At 37.4% G+C, this 22,015-nt stretch overlaps 1 protein-coding gene across 3 annotated transcripts; it reads right to left on the minus strand.

Annotated features, from left to right (window-relative positions):
- Positions 1-74: 74 nt before the first annotated feature.
- On the minus strand, positions 75-21,925 carry LOC137940477 (uncharacterized). Of its 3 annotated transcripts, XM_068785565.1 has the most exons (23): positions 21,848-21,925; positions 21,660-21,750; positions 20,531-21,310; positions 19,966-20,402; positions 18,486-19,140; positions 13,487-13,573; positions 12,674-12,720; positions 10,768-10,874; positions 10,539-10,639; positions 10,347-10,436; positions 9,142-9,225; positions 5,192-5,275; positions 4,865-4,933; positions 4,616-4,675; positions 4,046-4,117; positions 2,811-2,918; positions 2,637-2,713; positions 1,947-2,030; positions 1,613-1,721; positions 1,428-1,517; positions 927-992; positions 696-791; positions 75-472 (listed from the first exon to the last, which is right to left on the minus strand). In XM_068785565.1, exons 2-23 carry the CDS (start codon positions 21,738-21,740, stop codon positions 344-346), a joined length of 3,513 nt encoding a protein of 1,170 aa, XP_068641666.1. In that variant the 5' UTR covers positions 21,741-21,750; positions 21,848-21,925; the 3' UTR covers positions 75-343. The 3 variants fall into 3 exon arrangements, with proteins under 3 accessions (XP_068641666.1, XP_068641668.1, XP_068641669.1); XM_068785567.1 differs by lacking the exons at positions 21,660-21,750; positions 21,848-21,925 and having other exon boundaries at positions 19,966-20,409; positions 20,531-20,918; XM_068785568.1 differs by lacking the exons at positions 21,660-21,750; positions 21,848-21,925 and having other exon boundaries at positions 19,966-20,365; positions 20,531-20,617.
- Between the last annotated feature and the right edge of the window lie 90 nt (positions 21,926-22,015).

Here is a 22,015-nt window from a genome sequence, read left to right on the forward strand (position 1 = left end):
TCAGACGATAACGAGGAACCAAAAAACTTTTCAGTGCCTCTATGCCTTTCGGATATAACAATCATGGATGCAGCTTAGTCTGAACTAGCAGATATATAAAAAGATCATTTATGTACAACCTTTGCAACCTTACATATACATACATTATCCGGTGAACAAAATAATTCTCGATGTGACAAAGGTGGTAAGTAGCATCTGACCCAAAAATGAATTGCTGCTTAAGAAATGAAATGAATATTGCCAGAAAATCACAAAATCTGAGAAATGCTCAGAGCAGATGGTCCGCTTATCACCTTTTCGAGTGTGCTGACTTTGCCGCACCCCAAGAGTCGCTGCCTTTTGCTTAAGAAAAGAGGGCATCCAAGGCTTCTTCAACCCTTGGTGCCCCTCTGGGTCGGCCAGTTTGTCTGGCGCCTTTGCTTGACAGAAGCTTTATTGCTTTCTCCAGTGTGAGCTTTTGAGGATTTATGCTCTGGGATCACATTAAAAACATAACCACAATGCGTCAGAGAGATGTCACGAAAATAGACCCCTCCCACCTCCGGGAGCCACCACATATGCTTCAATCGGCATAAATACAATAAAAAGAAAAGGCAATATACAAAAGTAAAGACATCCCAGATTTTGAGTCAAAGGAAACCACATTCAGAATCAGCTGGATGCATAAAAGGGGAAAACAGTGTAGGACAAAGTACTTTGGGAACAGTAGCATTAGTGCGCCTATGTTTAACTGAAAAACCAGCACTTGATACCCGTACAATCACTGGTTGACCATCCTCTGGATGCTTCCCCTGAATTGCAGTCATAAGGAGATAATAGCGTCAGAAAATGAATGGGCAGTAGAGGCAAACCAATTCCATAATGCTTCAGAAAAAAATCAAAAGAATGACACTATTGGAAACCTTATTAAGAGAAGTGCAACATACCAGGGTTATAGGGTATTTCAACAATGCAACAGCATCATCTATGGTGAAGGAGTCCATGTCTTTTGCCTATGACAGCAAGCATTCGACAGTGGTGAGCAACAATTGGTTAGTGCTAAGAGCAACCTGTGTCTTGGGTTTGTCACTAGATGCATGGTGACGACTCACTAGAGGTGTCAAAATTAGATGTTTTAGTTAAGTAAATTCCGTCAATATGTATCTAATGCTGATCCATGAACTTTTTGAAGTGCAGGAGCTCATGTTCCAACTGTTTTCATTTTTTATGGTACAATTTTATACAGCCCGAGGGTAAGCCAACAAAAGTGATGTCATAAAGGAGGATCCCTAACAATGAGAAATTGGACGGAAACTCCCTCTTTAGCAAGCAAATCAGCTAACCTATTAGCTGATCTAGGAATATGTTCCAAATGGGTTGTTAGAAAGACTAGCTACTTATATTACAAATGAAAGTATATATTCACACTAAAGAAGAATCAAGCATACCAGATGAACAGAAACTCTTTTAGGTGAGTGTCCCTTCCTATCATCACCAAGTTGAATGTAGAAACCATAGGGGCCATCTTTCAAATATATCTGAAATGTGAAAGGACATACAATATTTTTCTCTGAGACATTTGAGGGGTAAGAAATCATACTTTGACATTTCCAGAAGACAGGAAAACTTAAACCTTTTCTTCAGAACCAGGATGAACACCTAGAAGTCTTGGCTGAAAGCACTTGTCTGGCTTTTCAATCTCAGGTTCATCATCATCATTGGACATTGTACGGGCAATGTACCTAGGCACCATTGCGGATTCTTAAATGTTAATTTTCTGCTTGGATTTTAAAATGTTATAAATCCTAAATCAGGCAATCTTCACAAAATCAACAAATGTGAAAATCTCAGGCAACAATGATAGCCAACAACTCTGAAGATGGTGCCAGCAATTTAGTCAGAGTATGGAAATGCCTGTGTCACATGAAACAATGAAATCCATTGCCAGAAAAAAATGTCATACTTACTTGCATTTGGGATGTTGATCACAGCCAATAAAGTAGCCAGCACCAAACCGACTCACCTTGAAGATCAAGGTGCCTTCTAGACAACTGCATTTGCCATGTTACAAAAGACATTTGAGGAAAATACAGCCTCCTTTTGTTCTTTTCTTCTGATTATTATGAAGGATGTCAATACTTACATACATTATTTACAAATCTTATACTTAATTTTTTGTTAGAAAAAATTAAAGCAAAGTTGAGGCTCCAGAGCAACTCTGAAATGAGGTTGTACTGATGTTATAGGAACTGGACCAGCCATTAAACAAGTAGAATGGCTGGTTCCAATTTGAGCTGGTTTAACGATGTTCAAATACTGGTTGAACCAGTACAGCCAAATCACATATAATAAGTTTTAGAAATTCTTTTATATGGTTATTGCTTGAATTTGAAAATATATAACTTGTTCTTGCAAAAGCTTTGGTGCGATTACAGTGGTTAGATACTAAACCTTTCTTTGGGAGGTTATGAGTTCGATGTACCATGCTTCTCACTTAGACAACTTGATTTCCATTTTCACAAATTCGAATGATCAAAGATGATGTAGCTATTCCAGGCCTCTGGTTCTGGTTAGACCCAGTTAAACTGGAGAGTCCAGACTTGATCTTACAATTCTGGATTGTACATCAATGGAGAAGTGTCTTAAAAGTTATATACCTTGGGCAACTTCTACTCTTGTCAGGAAGGAAACCAAACAAGTAGCCTTCAAATCTTAGCTGCAACATTTTCTCGACCTGGACTTAGCAAAAGTTGTGGGATCAGATCAAGAAAACTTTAATGTGGCAGCATGATGCCAACAGCTTCAGTTGCAAATACTGGAAGAATCTATACCTGCCGAATATCAACTCTGCTAGCCTGGTCACAATACATGCTAAACCGTGACCAATAATCTTTCAAGAGACCCTTCCACGCGGTCTTCCCAACAGAGACATTGTCTAACTATAAAAAGGATAAACATGAAGAGGAAGTTGTTACTAATGTTATAGACTAAGAAAATGTGTCAAGATAGCGCAAGTAGGTATTTTTCCAATGTATTATGTACTTCTTCACCACTACACACGTTAGGAAATCAGATACAAAGCACCCACATATAGAAGTAGCTAGTAGCCTACTGAAATTTTGTTCATTGCCTCAAACTGCCAAATAAATGATTAATTTCACATAAAAGACAAGACAAAAAATTGTATGCCATATAATTGTTGCTTAACTCCAAATGCTTGCAACAGTGAGTCTAGCAACTAAAAACCCTGTCTTTATACCAAGGTAGATAAACAACTAAATTACTTACACTTTTTTTTTTTTTTTTGAAATGATGCTTATACTTAATAATATACATATCAAACATGTATATTGTATTGTACACAATGATTCAAACGCAATTTTCAAATGTGGCCCTCTGTTTAGGGCTAACTAAATGTTGTATTCCAAATAAAGCCAAGTCCTCAGAATCTAATGCACAAATAATGTAACACTCTTTGCATATCTTAATAGAAGAAATTTTTTTATTAAACAAAGAAGAAAAGTTATTAAATTAATCTTTATAAAAAAATTATTTTTTACAAAAAAAAAAAAAAAAAAATCAAAATAAAAAAGAAGGAGATATGCTTGTGTTCATAGCTCTTTTATATCCAAAAGGTACCATTAATCTTCACCACATAAATGGACATAAATGGAAGGTAACTTAAAAGATGGGAAAGACCGTGCAAAGTAAAACATTCAAAGAAATACCGATCATGAATCTCATTTGTAGACATCTTCCACATTGATATGAAGTTTTGACCTTTTGGTCTTTTTTTTTCACTAATATAATATATAACAAACTTGATACTTAACAGTAAAGCTAACTAAATTTTACATTTTATAAAATTTTAAAAATAATTATTATTCAAAAATAGTATAAAATTTTTGTGATTTTTTATATTTATTAGAAGGTTGACTCCAGAAAATTGATTTAAAGACCAAAGAAGCAATGGCCAATATAGATTAAGATTATTCCCGATCTTGAAAAGAAACTAAGATGAATATCAATGAAGATGGACAAAATACTTTTAAGGCTAAGGAAATACCTCATTCTCCATGTCAGCAGTGAAACTATAATCAGTCACCTCTGAGAAATGGTCTGAAAGAAATGCAGACACCTATAACAGAAAAAAGAGAAAAAAAAAAAAAGAAAAACAACAAGAACAAAAAGTAAAAAATTTAGGTTTTAGAAAGCTAAACTACAAAGTGCAGACTCCCTGTTGTCTAAACCAACAAAAAGATGTTTCAAAATTTTGTTCAGTTGCATAAAACATGTTTTACAAAAGCTCTGAGAGATTCAAAGGTAATGAATCAAGTTGCAGTTTCTTGCTTGTTTGCTTGGAGATGCTTGACACCCAAAATGGTATCCATCATTTCCAAGGAAAAATATAGCATGGCAATAATTGTTGAATGCCCTAAGCAATGGGAACCTGGTTTAGACTTTAGGTTATAGGCTCTTTTCTGTTAAAAGGCATAATGACATAAGAAGGATGTCATGGGTTCATGCCATCCATAAGAAAAACCAGGTAATCATAAGATTATTTTCTCAGACGGAAAGCATAGGATTAGTTTTTCAAAAGGAAAGCATAAAATTCTTTTTGAGAAGGAATGCATACCATGCGACCTCGAAACTCTGGAAATAAAACTCGACTTTTTACAGTCACATAGTTCCTGTCCTGGTCCACAAGAAATCCCAGTTAGGAATGTAAAATGATCCTTGAATGAATGTTGATCATAGTAATTTTTGAAGGGGACCAAATGCTTTGCAAAATATAATGAACATTTATTAAAAATACAATAAAACACAATAGAATAAAACAAACATCCTTCCTCATCATGATATTTTACCAAAAATGAACAAATACCTGTAATACTTTCATAATTGTTGCATAAGTAGATGGTCTACCAATCCCAAGTTCTTCCAACTTTTTCACCTTTAACATCAAATGATAAAAATAAAAAAACAAATGGTTAGTAGTACTCCTCTCCAGCTTACGATGTTAGAAAATTTTATCTCTGCATTTTCAAGGAAAAAAAGAAAAACTTTATAAAACCACAAAAATCCACGTTTTTTATATAACAATGAGTCACTTGTTTGTCTATTCCATTTCTATTTTAATGACAAGACTGGTCAGGTATCTGATTCCGTTAAAATTTTGGCACTTACACCAAGAATCTTGGAGAAAACTTACAAGTGCACCCTCGGAATAGCGTGGAGGAGGCTGTGTATGATGCTGTTTAAGATTCACTTTTTCTAAATGCACTTCATCCCCAACCTGGAAAAAACATTGTAAAAATTTTGAACTTTTCAAATGGACAAAACAGACAAAACGAAACACAGAAAAAAAGATATAAAAGCCCATATACAACTGCCATTTTAGTTTGCCAACTTGGCACGACACAGGTTCATTTCTGTTCTCCCTAAGCATCATCAAGAGCTTTTTTTTTTCTTTCTGAACTGCAAGAAGAGATTTTATTAAAAGGGAATGGGCGAGTGGGAAGAGAGGTACTGCGCCATGCAAAGAAAAGCTATGGACACCACATTATGCAAAAGAGAAAACAAAAAACTACAGAATAAGAAAATAAACAGCTTAGTTAGCTTGGGAGATCAACTATGTGACTGTCAGTTAGGTGGGCGCCTTCCGTTGCCAATGCACCAGCTACCATGCCTGGCTCTGGACCGACCACCTCCCTTTTGAGCCATCTCAAATGGCTTGTCCTCTTTCATACCTCTATGGATAGGGAAGTTGCACAGAATCTTCCCTCACTGGAGCATGATTGGTTAGTCTCGGTTTCAGATTGGTCTGCAACTCCCCCAAACTGCCCTTTCCGGCAATCGATCTCAATTTGGAGGCTTCCGGCAGAGCTCTGGTCGGATGATGTTCTCAACCACATTGCATTGTCCTTCGGTGAGCCACTCAAATGGGCGGCAGACACGATACACAGAAATCAAATCAACATGGCCATGGTCTTCAGCGCTCCAATCTGTCAATGGTCGGGTTCCCATTTCTTCAAGATTGTTGCAAGTGCAGACTTCTTCTGGATCAAGGTCTCTTCCAGAGACATGGGCACAGCAGCCTCTATGAAAACACCTCATCGGTGACAAGGAATTTCTTCTCCCAGAATCCCAACCCAACCAGTGGACCGAGTCATTGCCCGGCCGAGTTGACCAACCCAACTCAATACCTCCATGGCCACCTCGGACTCAACTACCTCCCTGCCACATTCCACATTCAATTCAAACTTCCTGAACTAGACTCTGCCACCTCGGCTTTTCATGCAGTCAGACTAGACACCCCTGTTACTTCTGTCAGCCCTCTTACCAAACCCACTGTCCCCATTGCAGCCTCTGAACCCACCCTTTGTCTTTTGCTAGAAGCCCCACTGCAACCTCATTCACCACATGTCACCTTTCCTCCCCTCTCTACAACACCATCCATCTGTTTTCAAATCCCGACAACCACGCATGCTGGCCCCACCCCTTCACTGCCTTGCGACGCTTTTATCCAGGGAGGAAATTCACCGACTCGTGTTCCAAACTCAGCTTCCTTCAACACCTGGCAAACCCAACCACTGGCCAACCTTTACATGGCCCCACTAAAGTCAACCCAAACCCAAACTCAACATCTGAACTCCCACCGGATCCTCTCATTCCACTACTGAAATGGCTTCTCCACCAGATTCTCCTCCTCACTCTTTACCGGAACAAAACTACCAATCAGACTCGGAATCCACTACTGAGGTAGCCCCATGCACTGGAAATCCTTTGCCCCCCATCCTGGTCACCTACCAGAGAAAAAGACAAAGCCAGAAAAGAGAAATCCAGCAAGGTGAATCCAGCTGTGCTGTGCCCCAGCCACCTGAAGCTGCTCCCAGTAGAATTCCTTTTCCCCCTCCAAATGAAAGAACATCTTACCTGGTTGATGAGCTTCAAGCTGAGTGTCATCGGTACGATGATTCTCTAGCGAGGGAGATTTGGAACTGCAATTCAATGACTTAGGTGGCTGTTAATGCCATCGGTCATTCTAGCAGTATTATTATTCTTTGGAACTCTACTTTATTCATTGCTTTGGATATCAAGGAAGGTCTTTATTCAATGGGAATGCACTTGCGTGACTGCACTTCTAGTAAACAATGGTGTCTGGCTGGAGTTTACGGTCCCACAAGATACAGGGAGAGGTGTGGGTTTTGGGAAGAGTTTTATGAACTTAAACAACTTTGGCTTTCGCCTTGGCTCTATGTCAGGGATTTCAACGCCATACGGTTCTGCAATGAGCCTCCAGTGACTAGCATCACCTCCTCTATGAGGGGATTTTCTGATTTCATTGGTAGTTGTGAACTGGATGAGATCCCACTTAACTCAATAAACCCGGGCAAGCCAGTTTTGGTGAAGTTAAGAAATTCTTTTGGCATCCGGCTCATCTCTTTTGCTAGCCCACTGGGTATTTTGGATTCAATGACTGCCGAGCTTCATGGTCTTCTCAACGGGCTTTGCATCTTTCGTGACCACTACAGGGGCCCTCTTCACATTGAAGGGGATTCCAAGGTGGTGATTGGTTAGTGTACTCAAGCTTCCAGCCCTCCCTGATGCCATTGGGATGTCTATTTTGAAATTATGAAAATCGTTTCTCACTATGATTGTATTTGGTCCCACATCTCGAGATCCGCAAATTCAGTTGTTGACGTTCTTGCGAAGCAGGGAGCTACCCTTCAATCCCTTGTTGTTAGGGGTTTGCTCCCTTGGTTGTGTATCTCTCTTTTCGCTCTTTTAAGAAAATCATCCTTCCTAAAAAAAAAGAGGAGGCCAAGGTAGGAGAAAGGGAAATCTGAGATTTGACACCCAAGTAGAAGACTCATGGCATTGGGAGTCAACATATAGGCCCATGATTGAGGACTTCCGCTAGTTAATTTCTGCTTGGAAATCAGCTTGTAGAGGGAGAAAATTGCTTTAAGGTTTTTGATATCTTCGGTAGTGGTGGAACAAAAGATGAGGTTGTTGTAAGCGGTAAGAGTCATGGACCGAGTGGCGGGCCATATCTCCTCTTGGCTTCTGACTAAGAAGTCCTTCTCCTCCTTTGTGGATACCTCTATCTGTGAAAACTAGAGAAACTTGGCAATGATGCACATTAGGACAAAGGCCCAAGTCATGTAGGAATGGACCCCTCCTGAACCCGGTTACCTTAAGTTGAACTTTGATGGATCTTTTGTTGGTAATCTTGGGATTGCTGGCTTCGAAGGTGTTATTTCAGATTCTTTCAGTAATCAGCATTTCTCGTATGCCGGCCCTTTAGGCATCTCCAATTCTACGTCAGCTTAGCTACATGGCCTCCTCAAAGGGCTTCATGTTTTAAGAGACAAGTGCAGTGGTCCCCTTCACATTGAAGGGGAAGGTGGTCATTGGTTGGTGTGAGTGTGCATCCCCTCCCTCGTGGAGCCATTGGGATATCTTTCGGGAGATTCTATAAATTGTCTCCCTATTTTCTTGTATTTGGTCTCACATTCCGAGATCCGCAAATTTGGCAGCAGATGTGTTTGCTAAGCAGGGAGCAACCCTGCAATCGCTTGTTGTTAGGGATCTGCTCCCTCCTCCTTTGTAATTTTTCTCTTGTTAATATTTTTTTTGTTTAAAAAGATGCTAAATTTTATTAATTTTCTCTTGTTAATATAAATATATCTTTCTCAAAAAAAAAAAAAAAGTTGTTGTAAGCACACCGGAGGATTGGAATGTTGAGTGCCTCTGCTACGTCAATTGATTGGAACCAAGCATTTCGACAAACAGAGAGATATATGCCTAGCAACACCTCAACCAACATGTTGAACAACATAGGCAAGAGAGGATCCACTTGGCAGACAACATGGGTGCTCAAGAAGAAATTGTGAGTACCTCCATTGACCAAAACAGAGAAAGTAATACACAACTTCTGATCCATTCTCGTTATTTTTTAACAAAGTCCATTTTGAGCATGACAACATCTAGGAGGTCTCAACTCACCCTATTCCAAGTCCAAATTGACTACAACTCTGCAGAGATGCTTTTTTTTAAGTAATCAATTAGTTCATGGGCCACAAGAGCAATGTCCAAAATTTGCCTTCCACAGATGAATTCAGATTGATTTTGGGGATAGTATATGTATGATATTACCTTCAGTGCCCCAAGAACAGTGAAAGCTCCATCCTGGACGCCTTCTTCATTATCACTTTCATCAATAGCTGACACATCTTTGTCCTGTAAAATTTTTGGAAAGAAAATTTTGAGGATATCCCAAAACAAACAAGTATCAACAGAATCAAAAGAAAATGGTAGGGGTTTTCATTAAACATTTCTTTCTCATCAAATACAGATACTCATTTTAGTGTTGAAAATTTTTGGTAATAGTAATATAGTCCCTAAAATTTTACTGATGCCTTTATTTCTCTGAATTACAAAAAAATGAGTAATAGATCTACATTGAATGCTCACCCAGTCAATTCTGCTCAAACAATCTGATTACTTTCTCCAGTTGAACAAATATTAGGTCGTCTGTCTTCAGAAACTATCACTTTCAAGATATATGACAAACTATGTTCTCTAAATGCTCTATTATGCATCTGCCCTTGGCAGTGTACCTTTTGGATCTTACTACCCAAGGAAATACAATTTTGTCTAGGTGAGTATGCCTGTGTTAGACCCTTTTATTTGAATTAGCACCTCTAACATACTGGTAAGCAAACAAAGGACAATAAAACAGATTTCAGAGACCACTTCAAGGTCACAAGGCATGAGCAAATGGGCCTATCACAGTTACATGCCAGCAAACATCACTTTTCTAAATTTCCTCGTAGCCTAGTTGTAGGACTACAAGATAAATTTCATGAAAAATATTCTCTCAAGCATATCTTGGACCTTTTTTTTTTTTTTGGAAAAAGAAGCATACCTTGGATATAAACTAGCATTCCGTCATCTTGCTGCCATTAAAAACTTCTATTAAAAGTATTAGCATATTTATAAGTCCTTCACAGAAAGCTTAGCTTAGCTTCAAGCTATGTTTTACCATATATATATATGTGGTTGTAAGGGACTTGCTCCCCCAAATTTTGTAATTTTCTCTCGTTTTATTAATACATCTTTTTAAAAAAAAAATGTTTTACCATATATCTTTTCTCTCTAAATGATTCTCCACCATATATGTGCTATCAGATTGCTCCATAAGGAATTATGTCTAGCTTCATAGCAATGAAATGGCCATCAAACTACAGTTCCAAAAATGTGAAAATAATAAAAGTGCTAATCCAAATCCTCTACATATGATGTTGACCAATTGAAGCACATCAATACTTTATGCATAAAGTAAAACAAAGAGAAATTGCCTTGTAGATTGCTTGATATCCAAGAAATGCAATTCTGGAAGCCACTGAACGAAGAACTGTCCCTTCAGCATTACCAATATCTACTTGTATCTGAAATGTTTAACAAATTAGCATACAAGTATTTCAGTAAACATTAGTCTCAATTTTAGCTGACTGATTAGAAAAGTAAGCACATGCTCCCAGCCTACATACCTGATCCACGGTGGCAGAAGCCATCTGGGATGCCATTGTTCGGGACCATATAAGGGTATATAACTTCAGAGAATCCTTATCAAGTATTTCCACCAGCTTTGCTGAGCACAATCAAAGGAATAGAACATACATGAAGAGAAAAGGGTAAAATAGAAAAACATAAACTCTATACGTTATTGAGTTCATTAATGAACAGAAACTGCAAAGTAGACATGGAATGATGCATTACATGGGAACCTCCATATACTGGTTGGTCTAATAGCTTCGTGGGCTTCTTGTGCATTCTTCACCCTCTTAAAATGCTTGACTCCACTTGATACAAAGTTCTGCCCATACCTATACATACATATATATATATATATATATAATACGAAGAGACTATTGAATAAGGATATATATATCAGAACCATGCAATCTTAACAGAGGCAACTTTCAATGTGGACTAATATAAATATAGAAAAAGGATTAAATAAAATTCATTTTCAGTTCATGTTTTCAAAGAGATCCTTATTTAATGAACAGAAGATAGATTTTTACAGGAAAGGAAGCTTCATAATTTTATCACTAGAAACTCTTTGCTGGGGCTGGAAAACCTTTACAGAAATTAAAAAAAAAAAAAAAAACTTGTTTGAGTTTTGTAGGAAAAGAATGAAATCATTTTTGAAAACTTCAACAATTTTTTTTGAAACTACTAAGAAACATTCCAAATTTCAAGTATTAGATCTGTCATTCAATAGTAGTTTGATCTATGTAAATAAGCTTCAAAATTTGATTCCTAGAAACTCTTTCCTGGGATTCTCTCTCAACAAGAAATCCTCTTATAATCAATTTCCTTCAATTCTCTAATTCTATATATTTCCATAAAGAAAATGATTCCAAACATGCATAGAGCTACTTATCAAAAACTTTAGAATTCCCTAAAAGCATTTTCCGAACTGTTTTTGCAACAAACTTCTAAATGCACAGAAAACATTTTCATGACATGTTAGCACCTCCCTGAAACACCATAAAATGTTTGGAAGACTAAGAACACTCTTGAAATCATCTGATATATATAAAAAAGTTTTCTCACTATTTTAAGGTGTTAAAACTGACAAAATAGACATGTTCTCTATTGTATTCACAATATTTCCATTTTCCAACTTTATCATTTGAGTTTAAAAAAGAAAAAGTTGGAATAGACACTGAAACATGGATGGAGAGAGAAAGGAAGAAAGTGCAGGGAGGCATTTTCAAGGGGAAAAAAGTGCAGGGAGGAAGATACGAATTCCAAGGTCATGAGATTTATGTGGCTAAATTAGAAAATGGTTAAAACATTTTCTAGGGGTAAGTTGCATCCGCATTTGAACACAATAACAATGAAAATTAAAATGTTAACAGACCATACTAACTCCATTTATTTTCTGTTTTGTGTGTCAATTTTCCAGGCAGTAGGAAAAAGTAATCTGCATTTTAACTTTAGGATGTGTCTTAAGTTTTTGTTTCTCAGTTTTACTGCCGTTTCCACTTCCAATTCTAGTAACTATGCTTCAGGGAAAAGAATACATGGGAAAAGAATCTGAAGACGGCCCTCCAGACTCAATAATAGGATGCCAAGAACTGGGCTGCAAAACTGCAAATTAACTAATAACTAGACTAAGCTGCTACCCACAAAATGCCAAAACGAGAACCTTTAGCACCACCATCTTCCACTATTCTTAGTCTATCAGGAATAAAAAATATTTCCCCCTACCCCCAACATGAGAACCATCAACTTGTTCATCCAAATTGAGAAACTGAGGCTGCACATCAATGGGATGAATGGATATTATGTGCCTCTTACCATTCGGTAAGAATCTGTGCTCAAAGACATGACTATAAATAAGAGGTAAATCAAGTAAAATGCAGACTATATATATATTGAGATAGGCAATACTTGCAATATTAAGCTGTTTATTAGAAGCATAAAACTGGTGATAACCACCAAAGTTTTTGAGTTATACCACCAAAACTTAACAAATGCATTTAAATAAAGAGTTCCTTCAGAAGAAAACACAAACGACAATATGCCAGAGACAATGGTATATCACTAGTTTTGACAAGAGCTATCCATCACTAATGACACAATATTCAAACATCAAGAATTATGTCCTCACCTCTCAATAATCAAAGACTGGATCTCTTTCACAGCTTCAGCTGAGACCTGCAGAATTACATTGCATCAAAATTAGAGCAACTACAAGCACCTAAACAATAAATTAACTCCGATGCTGCAAATGATAGTAGTAAGATAAGAACTATCCAATGTCTCTCACAACACTTCCTGTGGGAGACTATTACCCTTGTAGAGTGTTTGGGTTGGGCGTACTTTATATTTTTATTTTTTTGGAAACATTGGGAATGAGTTTATATAAAGAAGAGGAACACACAAAGGGTTCCCAAAGGAGAGATACAAGGCATGTACATGAATTATTCATCTTATGATACAAGCAATCAAACTATCCAAGAGAGAGTACTGCCTACAAAAATCTACAAATATCCTCAATAATCTAGGTATATGTGTCCATGATATCATAAATAATCTACAAATATCCTCAACTCATCACAATATGAAGGAATATCCCTGGAGGAGGATTTTTTATATTTTTTGGTCCCTTCCCTTTGCCCTCTCTTGAGTCTAATTGTATTGCTCTGTCATAATAAAGTCTTACTATTTTCCAAAAAAAAATTATTGTTTTTTTCGAGGTATATCGTTTCCTGACAAGGAAAAGAAGAAAGACATACATAAACCAAAGAGTGGAGAAAAACCAAAAATAAAAACAGAAATGATCATTTTTATTCACACATCAGAACCAACTTCTCATATATTCATGAAAATCAACATGTTGAACAGGCACAACAAGAGAGAGAGAGAGAGAGAGAGAGAGAGATGGTTAAACAACAAGAAACTTCTGAGAAATGATACCCACACGGAGCCCATCAGTCCGCATATATGTTATCAACCCTGTTGCTTCATTGTCTGAGAGTTTGACTCCCTCATACAGCTTCTGAGCCAACTGCACTTAAACAAGTACATTGTTTATTCAAAGACAACTAAAATAAAATACATTTAAAAGAGAAAAGCACAGGGGCCATCAAAAGAAAGGAGTAAAAGAATAAAAAAGAACAAAAGACTGAGAAAGAAAATAGTTTCAAAAAAATGAGTGACAAAAAACATATAATCGACAAAAAGAAGAAATTAATCTGTTGGAAACAAATTCCTCACAACAAGTTGGTAACAGGTAACTCCACTACTAGCCAAGAAACAATGAGGTGATGAGCACTTTGAGGTGAAAGTCCAACAGATAGTTGCCGACCTAAATATCCTCAATCTCATTGTAAACCAGCAGGAAATGTCAAGAAGCAAGTTCCTTTCCAAAATGTAACTGATAACAACCATGGAATCCCCTTCAACTATCCTAATCAAGAATGTTGAACTGTATAGATTAAACAACTAGATCAAATTACACAAAGTCCACAATAAGGCCGGATCAGACCACTGGTTCATCCAATTGTTTACTAAATTTGGAAGATGGGGAGCAAAACCATTTCAGTTTGAGAACTCGTGGCTACTTGAGGACTTTAACCAAACAGATAGATGACTGGTGGAAGGCATCCAAGTGAAAAGGCCATTTGGGTGGCGGCTCTCTCTAAAGCTCAAACATCTGAATTAAAACTTAAAAGTTGGTCAATGGAACATCGCTCTGCAGCTTCCACCCCAAAAGAGAGTCTCTTTTCCAAAATTGCAACTCTTGATGAAGTCAAGGAAAACAAGTCTCTCTCAACCACTAAATTCTTCACTCTATCTCTCCTTCAAATCCATTTCAAACAATTTCCCACTGTGAATGAGTTTCATGGAAGTAGAAAGCTCGATTCAAATGTCTAGCTGAAGGAGATAGCAACAATAAATTCTTCCATGCCATAGCTTCAACCAGAAAGACTAATCGATTTACCTTGTTGTGTATCAATAACAAGATAACCTTAGATAGATACTCCATAACTAATGCTCTCCTCAGTTTTTTTTGGCTCTATACACTAAGGAGTGTGATGAGAGACCTAGAGTACAGAATGTTCACCTAAAAAAATTCCTCAAGTGTGGTTACCCTCCTCAAGCTCCCCTCTTTGAAAAAGAAATACAGAAACCAGTTATGGGCTGCCCAATGACCACGTCCCTGGTCTAGAAGTGTATAATGAGAACTTTACAAGTGCTACTGACCAACTCTAAAACCACACATCCAAAGCATGGTTCGAAATTTTTATCATAAAGGGATCAATTGCAATTCCATAGGAGTCTCATTTACTGGTCTCGTCCCAAAGCAGAAGTGGAGCATCCCTGTGACTTCAGAACAATTAATCCAATTTCCAACCCCTATAAAATCATAGTTTGTCTCCTTGCTCACAAACTCAAGGTCGTCGTTCAATTAGTGCCCACCATCATCAAAGTGCTTTTGTGAAGGGGTGGAGTATTCATCCATGGCAACCCATGAGCCAGTTGACTATTTCAAACGATTGGGAAATCCAGAGTTATCCTTAAGCTAGAATTTGAAAAGGCCTTCGATTGTGTGAGCTGGCAGCTCTTAGGTGACATTCTTGGCATTATGAGCTTTGGTGATAAATGGCGATTTTAGATGCGAAGTTGTGTTTCATCTGCCTCAAATCCACTCCTCATAAACCGCATTATCTGTGGTAACTTCACAGGCTCATGATACATCAGGCAAGGTGACCCAATCTCCTCCCTAGTCTCCAATTTAATTGTCGAGTACCTCAACTCAATGAGCAAAGGAAGCCAAGCGGATTAACCAAGTAGCTGACAATCCTGAATTCAACATCCCCCTTCTTCAATTCATGAAGGATACCGTTTGTTGATGTGAAGGGATTTTGAAGCAAGTCAATAAAGTTAAGGCTCTTCTTAACCTCTTTGAACTAGTCTCTTTTTTGGTCGTTATTGGAATCATGTTCCTATATCAACTAATTTCTTAGTTGATTGCCTAGCCAAGCAAGAAGCTTCCCTCCAATCGCTTCTTGTTACAAGAGAGCTCCTTCTTTATCTTGTTTTTGTCTTGACTTGCCTTGAATAAAATTCGTTTTTCTAAAGAAAAAAAAATATGCTAGATCAAATATCAAGTGTTTTCTTCAGTAGCCCATATAACAGTTTAGACACATGTATTGGGCTGATTATCTAATTCACCAGAGGTGTAGTTTCAACAGAAAAGTGAGATCACTTCTAAGAAGACAATACAACAGCTCAAATAAGAAGAAACTACTTACTGGAAGTAATTCAGCTTTTAAAAAAAGGAACTCGGTGCTCTTGTGAAAGAGCATAGTATCAATTTAAGCTTCTCATAAAAAAGATGCAGGGTGCTACACATAAGAGCATCACTTGGATATTCACATAATTTCTAGGATGAAAGCATAAGTAGTTGAAATTTAGCTGATCTGAACTCCAGAATAGGGAAGTTCTTTTATTGGACGGAATTCACTATTCCTAATATTAGAGACACCATTACTTCTTTCTTTTTTTTGTATTCCATGGTGAAAAAATGAAAAATGAAAGAGTGAGGGTTTGATGAGAATAGGGAATGAGAAAATAAAAGTTCATTCCATGGTAATTCACTTTAAAGAATTTTTTTTGTAAATTTTTTTTAAATGATTTTTTTTGTATTAACATGAGTAAATGGAAAAAGAAAAAATAAAGGTAGGGATATTTTTTTCTTTTTAAAACCCTATGATGAGCTGAAGGATGACATCAATCATATCAATCACTAAAATATTCTCTAGGAAAAGTGAAATTTCACCCTCACTCTTTCTTGTTCATGAACAGGATGATTCACTTTCCCTAGGAAATGTGAATTCCACCCAAAATTTTCATGTGCACTAACACATCTTAGATACTCTCCAAAGAATTCACATTCCCTCCCCAACTTTGCTTGTGCACTAACAGGGACTTACTCTTAAAGGATAAAGGCACTCACTCAAACCTGGGTGCAGTGCCCTGGGACAGTAAAGGGAATTATCTATTTAGTAACTGGCATGTGGCAGTTGGAAAGCCATTTTTACCCCTCAAATTATGCTTTTTCCTTCCAATCTGCTGTACAGAACTTCTTTATTTCTCCAGTTGATAATCTTCTGTGCACAATATTTACTTTTAGGACAGGCATTAGGTAAAATCTAGCAATAGAAACTCACAAATGGAGCAGGATGAAGAAAATTTTAATGTAGCTGACCATAAAATTGAAAGTTTATGAAAGGAGGAGGACATGAGAAAAAAAACAGAAGACAACAGCCAATGTATAGTTATTATTTATTTTTTTTGGAAAATACTCAATTTGTGCATTTTCTGTTTAGGGAAAGACGACCAAACTATCCACTAGCTATCTTGGTCGACAATCCATAATTCAGAGAATTTTTTTTTAGGAAAGTCTTTAGTTAATAAGTTTTCTTATTTTTGCAAGGAAATAATTCCATGTAGTTGACTGTCGTTAAAAAGTTATGGTTACTATTTGGGAAGGGTTTCCTAACTAAACCTAGTCATTTTTTGTTGGAACCAGACCCAAACTTAACATGCTATCACAGCTAAGTTTGAGCCCAACCTTTTCTTTGTCTACTCTAGGCTCCATCCATATAATTCATGACATCTCCCTGTTCTCTCAGGCTTGGGCGTGAGAGGTTTTAGTGTGGGTAACAAGTCCCACATCTAAAAGTGGCTAGGATTTTGTCCGTTTGTCGGGCAGTAGACATCCGAAGTAACTAACCATTCAGGGATGGACTTCGACCAACTTTAAAATGGTTTTAGAGCAAAGGCATCTATTCTATTGGACCTATTTAATGCATCATTTAGTTTCTACACACCATATATACTCTCCACATCTCAGGCCTATTGCCAGGGCGAGGACATGAAGGGGAGTATTACTGAGTATAATCCCGCATAAGTGAATGTTAGGAAAAATATTGTGGCTATTAGTTGAGAAAGAGGCACAATAACTTCAGCTATTCATTTTGGTATGGAACTGAGACAAACTTAACAATCTTCAATAGTACTAAACTGTCTATAAAAAAATCTAAAGTTATTAAGTTCTTGATTAGCAGTTTCCATCCCAACCAGTTGCTGGAATTCCTTCTTCAGCTAGTTGTTTTAATTTTGAAATCAATATTCAAATGGAACTAGAAAGTTAGACCGAGGAAGAGCTAAAATAATGATGCAACTTATGTTAGAAAGTTTATGGCTGATTTAGATGTTATAAATAGTAGGTACAATTGTACCTTTGAGCAGTTTTTGCAGGGTGATGCAGCTTTATTGCTCTTTCATTATGCTAAGAAAGGTTTCTTTCAATTTGCTAGCTACTGCTAGCTGTAAATTTGCATCTGTAAGTTTCAAGTTCTTCTCCTTGAACTTGAAACTAAAACTTCTTAAAATTGACACAGTTACTCTTTTTCCAAGAAGTTTGTTTTCCAGAGGGTTACATTGTTTTTAGTTTTAAGTTTAACTTCAATGGATTACTCATAGTCCACTGTAGCTGACACTTTGACTAGGAAGAGTGTTTATTTGCCTATGCTTGTGCAGAGCAATGATTATCCTTTTGATCGAGGCTGAGTTGGTTATTATTTGGTGTATGTTTGTAATATGTAATGTTGATTTATCATTATGTTAGCTAAATCATGCTAAGCTAGATTCTTCTTGTATTCTTTCTTTCTTTTCATCAATTGAATGCTCATCATTTTCCAAAAATAAAAAATAAAAAATGACATTCAAATCTGTGGAACTAACTTTTTGCATCAGGTGAGAAATGTAACATTCTAGGGAAGAACATTTCCTGTAAGCAAATACCATGCCGCTTTGGGCATCAAATGCATTTTCCTTGCTTGCAAGGATCCTAGATGAAATCTAAGAAGGAAACTGTAAGATCAGAAAATCAGAAAAATCTCTCTGACCTTCATTGTATGTGAAGCACTAAAATGTAACTTATTTGCTGCATCCTGTTGAAGAGATGATGTTATATAAGGCACAGGTGAGTTCCGATTCAACTGGTTCACTTTGACATTCAACAAATCGAACTTTGAACAATTAAGATTCTCTTCTATAAACTTTGCCTCCTCCTGAGAGCTTATGGAGAATTTCTCCAACTTCTTTGAATTCAGATAGGTCATGTGTGCAAGAAAAGACACACCACTACTAGATGCGCCAAAAGCCATATCTCGAAATGCAGCTTCAACAGTCCAATATTCACGAGGTTTAAAATCATCAATCTCAGATTCCCTATCACAAATCAGTGCAAGAGCTGCAGCCTGGACTCGACCAGCTGACTGACAACCAGGTAATTTCCTCCATAACAGAGGTGAAATATTGAACCCAATCAAATAGTCAAGGGCTCGGCGAGCAAGATATGCTTGGACCAAGTTCATATTCACATTCCTTGGAGATTGCAGTGCTGTTTTGATAGATGATTCTGTAACTTCATGGAACACAACCCTTGCAATAGTAATGCCTTCATGTAGGGCATCTTGTTGCAGCAACATCTCAGTAATGTGCCAGGCAATTGCTTCCCCTTCACGATCAGGATCAGTTGCAAGGATAAGATATTGTGCTCTGAGGATTTAGAGAGCAAGACAAAAGATAATAAGTATTTCAGCTTCCAATTCAATTCGTAATCAAGATCAAAAGTGCTCATTGGTATGGCAAATGCTTGTACCAAAATCAGAATATAGAAATTGCTTCAAACACCCATTTATTGTACATGCTTAAAAAACTAGCTTATTGTCACTCCATGTATATGTTAACAAGGATCTTTTTATCTAGCAGAAAGATAACTAAAATTTCACAACAAACACAAGGTAACTTTGGTATATAAAAGTATTTTTTTGAAGTTGATAGGTAGCTTGGCTTGAGACCTTTTTTGCCAGCAAACAATTAGTGTCTGTAAGATGATCTCCCCATAGCATGCTCAAAGGTTGCAAATATCTTAGTTTGCCAGAACAGAAGACCCCTTAACGATTATGATGATGGGCCTTAAATCACCCACACATGCAAGAGGAAATGAGGGATTAACCATACCAAAAAAAGCTGCATCTAACACCTATTGATCTTTCCTTTTTTTTATTTGAAAGGTAATAACCCTTTTCATGTTATTCATTCTAGAGCATCCATTTTTGACTTATAGGGAGATGTCAGGAGCTTGTCATTTCTAGATGCATGGTTCACAAATTGTCCAGAATGAAGCATGCTAATGAACTCCAGTAACAACTTTTACATAGAAATCCTACATTTTTTTTTGAACTAGTGCTGACATAGAAATCCTACATGATCAATTAATAAGTGCAGATCTAGGGTCAATGGAATTTTTAGTCACTCATTGACTACCTTCGACCAATGAGCTTTTCACCTGAGAGAAGTATTTAAGATAATTAACCATACCCGCTTAGTGCTACCTTGATAGTCTTCAGATGCGTCCAAGCAGAAGAAGGAACCTCCCAAACCATACTGAAGTCATCATCAGGCCGTACAGATCCTGATCTCGCAGCCAAGTCTCTCACATGGCCATAACTAGGCAAGACTTCATAATTGTCCCCTAGGTACCTCTGAATAACATTCGCTTTAGTCGCAGATTCAACCACTACAACTGATTTGCCAGGAGGAGGATATAAAGGTCTCAATTGCCCTGTCTGGTCTCTCTCTTTGCCTTCTTCAACAGAACACTCTACCATGGGCTTGCCTTGTTTAGAGGAGACTTGATCTGAGCTCATTACCATGATTTTACGATTTGAACGTTTTTTCTTCTTTGTCGATGGTCCAGGTGACCCCTTGGATTGGTTATCTGTCAAAGATAAAGGAGTCACCCCCTCTAGTTGCATCTGAAAACTGCAGAGTTAGTTAAAAACCAAACTGCCTAATTTTGAAATGAACCTCCACAAATGTCCCAACCAAGAATCAAATATCATCTTTTCACAGAATGAGCATGAAATAATCTTTGCATGCTTACCTCTTTTGGCACTGTTGGAGAAGTTTGAGCAGTATCAGTAGACTTTTTTTTCCGGGAACTTCTGCTAGGACCTTCAGTCTTAGCTGTAGCAGAAGCAATCCTGGCAACAGGAAGTTGCTCATCCTGTACTTCAAATTTTGGCAACTGTTTCTTTTTTGACTGTGATTTGGTGCTTTGAGTAGAACTACCACTGTTTCCCCCTTGCTTTCTGGATTTGGTATTATTACCACTTTTAACAGCTGATTTGCTGCATTTTTTTGAACCCATTTCTGTGGAGCTAGGAGCGGCAACCTGACACCCCTCATCGAGACTACTTCGTACTGGAAACAGTTTGGTCACCTTTTGGGCTCCATGGACAGAATCACAAGCAGAATTACTTTTACCACTACTTCCCATTCTCTTTGGCACATTATTGCTTCTCTTGGTTGATGCTCCATGTAAACCTCTAGATAAAAACAACCTACCAGCCATTAGTCTGTAGGAGAATGAGTTCAGCCTAACACCATTGTTTACTTCAAGGGTTCTAGAAGTGAAAACAGCACTTGTTTCACTCAAAAGCCTGAAGCCTCCATGCCGATTTTTATGGGAATGTCTCCTGAAAAGACTGGAACCATGCTCAAACTGTAACCGGTCACCATTTAATTGACTTGTGGATGTACCACAGCTATCCTCGACAGTTCTAACTGTAAGCTGAATGCATTTTCGACTTCTGCCACCGATATGAAATAATGGATATGATACATAACACCCTGGAAGATTCTGCAATGTCCTGGAGTGGAGCTGCCATCCGAAACGCATAATAAGATTAAAAAAATTAAATTAAAAAAAAAAGCATGTAGGAACAAAGGAAATACTGCGGCAACGAGAACCAGAATATATAGTGATAATACGTTCAGAAGAAGAAAATAAAGTAAGAAAAATCAGGACTCGGATACCTCTAGAATAAGCAAGTTTAAATAGAGAAGAACGGAAAAATAACAACAAAATATTCTAAAAAAAATTACACACGAAAGATAACATAGCCTGGTCGCAAGGAAGAGCCGGTTCAATTCGATAACCAGTCAAATGACATACATGTCAAAACCAAAAATTCAAAAGAGAAAGCAAAAGACGAACGGATAAATAATACCATTATCGGACGGAGTGAGATATTCGAGAAACTCTCTTGTAGAGAAGTCGTTGAGAATAATCTATGCAGCAGAAGCGCCATCCACGATCCCCTGGTGACAATGCGAACATAAAATGCCATAGAAATTTGAGAGGTTCAAGTAATAAATAGAAGATTAAGAAAGAGAAGAAATGAAGAATAAAAATTACGTCTAGAAGGGCTTTGCAAGGGTTTTGGAGCAGCATTTGGTTCTTTGAGCTTAATTTACTCTAAATATTGTATTAAATATTATCGATAAACGAGTAGCGGAGAAGACTGCACACACTGGGCAGCTGCATCGAAGTAACAAGAACGGCTGTTAATCATGCTCATACTTC

This window comes from Aristolochia californica, unplaced genomic scaffold (genome assembly GCF_029961685.1).
Source record: "Aristolochia californica isolate CCGP_79_NKW_82.1479 unplaced genomic scaffold, dmAriCali1.0.hap1 SCAF_9, whole genome shotgun sequence".
Lineage (NCBI taxonomy): Eukaryota > Viridiplantae > Streptophyta > Magnoliopsida > Piperales > Aristolochiaceae > Aristolochia > Aristolochia californica.

Excerpts from the sequence above, each read along its gene's own strand:
- LOC137940477 (XM_068785565.1), bottom strand. The coding sequence starts at position 21,740 with ATGGCGCTTCTGCTGCATAGATTATTCTCAACGACTTCTCTACAAGAG. Across the intron at positions 5,276-9,141 it reads CTGTTCTTGGGGCACTGAAG|GTTGGGGATGAAGTGCATTT; the intron begins GTAATATCATAC and ends TGTTTTTTCCAG. Across the intron at positions 4,934-5,191 it reads GCTATTCCGAGGGTGCACTT|GTGAAAAAGTTGGAAGAACT; the intron begins GTAAGTTTTCTC and ends TTGATGTTAAAG.